Raw genomic sequence first — 2508 nt, 5'->3', positions numbered from 1 at the left:
GTCGATGCAATCAACTGGTTTTCCTTAGATAGAAAACTTTGAATCAATTTGACTGTATGATTTGGTTGAACTGTAAAGTGCTTAGAGATGACATGTGTTGTGAATTGGCGCTATATAAAAAAACTGAATTGAATTGGGGCCACAACAGGCACCAGGGTCAGCTCATTGGTCCCCATTTAAAACCCCCCATGCTCTGCTCTGTGTGAATACAAATGTACAGGATATGTACTTTTGCTACTGATAGGACTTAGAAATGCTAGTATACCCACCTCTAACTGCTTTCTTCAGACCATAGTATTTCCTCAGGGTGCATCAATAAAGTAATTAAGGCAAAAAGAGCCCTGACCAGATTAAGAGTACAGACACAATGCAGTAACTCAACATACTTTAAGCAGACTGACATTTCCGCAGTAAAATGTCAATACTTAAGTTTAATTCAGTTTTACTACAATGACTTGACTTTTATTGCATGCTTCTCTGGTGGTCGAATCTTTGTAACCTTGGTAACAGACTTTGTGTGAGATGAGATTAAATTCACTTTATTAATGTCAACATCTCCTTGTTTCTTCAGTTTCTGCATAACTTGAGAATATTTTTAGAGAAACCAGCAGGGAAAATAACTGTTTGAATATATTTATCTTTGCAGCAGTGTGTAGGTTTAAAATCTTGACTGAGAAAACAGATGTGTGATAATGTAATAACTTAAAAATCAAATATAAGCTCCTTTTTTTAGACAGAAGCACTTAAAATAATTAAATTTTTAAAGAACCAGATGGGTCGAAGCAGTCGGGCTTAAACTGATTTTATTTCTTTGAAAATGGTGCCATTTTCTTCATGCAACAGGCTCTCAGGATGTCGTAAGGTTTTGAAAACAGGAAGTGGGGCAAATTACGGATGTTACGGGGGAAAAAAAGAAAGTGGAAAAACTGAAACAGTAGAGCAGCTCTTCCCAGTTTATTGACAAAGATTTAGACAAACCACTTCTAACGACCAGATCAGATTACAGAAATTAAATTAATGGAACGCGGCACATTAATAATAATTAACCATCTGTGGATTCTTAATCTTTTTAATGAACACCAACAAAACAACATTTTTTAATGCATAGGTCTTCAAATTGAAACAATCTTTAAGCTGGGTTGCTTGAGGAACTTTACATTCTGTGTGAGTTTTCTCTGCGATAAGAACCTAAAGAGACAAAAACACCAAAGAGAAGCAGAGTAGACAACGAGAACTAACATTTCAATCAGCCTTTTATCATCAGCAGATCTAGTTTATCATTCAGAGAGGCTCCAACAGCAATAGCACAGCAATACAGGTCTTACAAAGAAAACAACAACGGTATAAATAACAATAAAGGAAATAACATAAAATAAAACTTCTATAGGATCACCAGGTCATGGGTCATCACCACAGCTGTTGTGGCAACATGGAGACTTAAACACAGACGGGAAAAGAACAGAAAAATAAACAACACAAACTGACGTTCTGGTAGAACCTGTTATAAAGTGGTTTCTTTCATTCGTCAAATCTTCCTTCTAAGATGCTTTCAAAGGTGAAGGGAAGAAATTTGAAGCCTTGACCTACGTAGAATTTGTTCTGGAATTCCACCCTGAGGAGAGAAGTCAAAGATAAGGTTAAATAAAAACAATTAGGAGGAATAACTTTGGATCAAAACGTCTCTAGGAGGATAGTGGCGATGGGGTGAAGCTGAATGAAGCAGCCCAGCCTCATAAATCCAGTCTACAGTTACTCATGTTTATATCGTGAGTCTGGCTCTGGAGCTAGAAACCCAATACTGCTTGCTATAAGAAAATGATCAGGAGCTATTTTTAAGAGTCTGAGCTGATATGGCAGCTGGATGACCTTTTAACTAGTAAGGAGTCAAAATCCCCCATCATTCCTTGGCTACTCCTTTAAAAAATAAATAAATAGATAAGGAGAGTCTGAGCTTTTCTGGGGAGAACAGCATGTTCTTTCTGAGTGCAAAGCAAAAACTTCCAGAGAACTGATCCTGTTTCTTCTTTACAACAGTATAAAACTTTAAGTTATTTTGTAGTCTGAAACATCTAAGCATCATCTTAGTGGACTGTTTCTGGTAAGGCATCCAAATAGATTTAAGCTTTATTTAAGGAACAAGATGTTGCTGGTCTGCTTTGACCTCATTATCTGGTAAGATAACCCAAACAAACTGCAGAGCAGCAGGAAGGTGATTTCATCAGATCATTCAGGCAAGCTCTTCAGACAAAAAGGCCATTTAAGGTAAAGAGAGGTGAGCTTCGCTATTCAAAACCAGATATGATCCTAGAAAACAAATCATCTTCTCTGCAGCATAACAATAAATAGCTTTTAATATTTCCTTTGCAAAGCCTTCAGTAGATATTATTGATTTTTTTATTTTTTTGTTGATGACATACCAGCAGGTTTTTTTTAGGGGGGGAATGTAGGAAGGAGGACAGTCTGAAGGGCCTTACAAACCTGGCTACGTAGGAGGGCCGCTGATCTCTA

The 2508-nt window shown here is 37.0% G+C and overlaps 1 protein-coding gene across 4 annotated transcripts in view; it reads right to left on the bottom strand.

The window, feature by feature from the left end:
- Positions 1-1126: 1126 nt before the first annotated feature.
- atp6v0a1 (ATPase, H+ transporting, lysosomal V0 subunit a1) overlaps positions 1127-2508 on the bottom strand; it is a 14589-nt gene continuing 13207 nt past the window's right edge. For all 4 annotated transcript variants that reach the window (XM_015385962.1, XM_015385961.1, XM_015385963.1 and 1 more), the window contains one exon: positions 1127-1612. In XM_015385962.1, the coding sequence (XP_015241448.1) occupies positions 1519-1612 (94 nt within the window). In that variant the 3' untranslated portion in view covers positions 1127-1518. The remainder of the gene's footprint in view (positions 1613-2508) is intronic.

This window comes from Cyprinodon variegatus, unplaced genomic scaffold (genome assembly GCF_000732505.1).
Source record: "Cyprinodon variegatus isolate N-32 unplaced genomic scaffold, C_variegatus-1.0 Scaffold352, whole genome shotgun sequence".
Classification (NCBI taxonomy): domain Eukaryota; kingdom Metazoa; phylum Chordata; class Actinopteri; order Cyprinodontiformes; family Cyprinodontidae; genus Cyprinodon; species Cyprinodon variegatus.
This window is presented reverse-complemented; position numbering and strand designations above follow the sequence as displayed.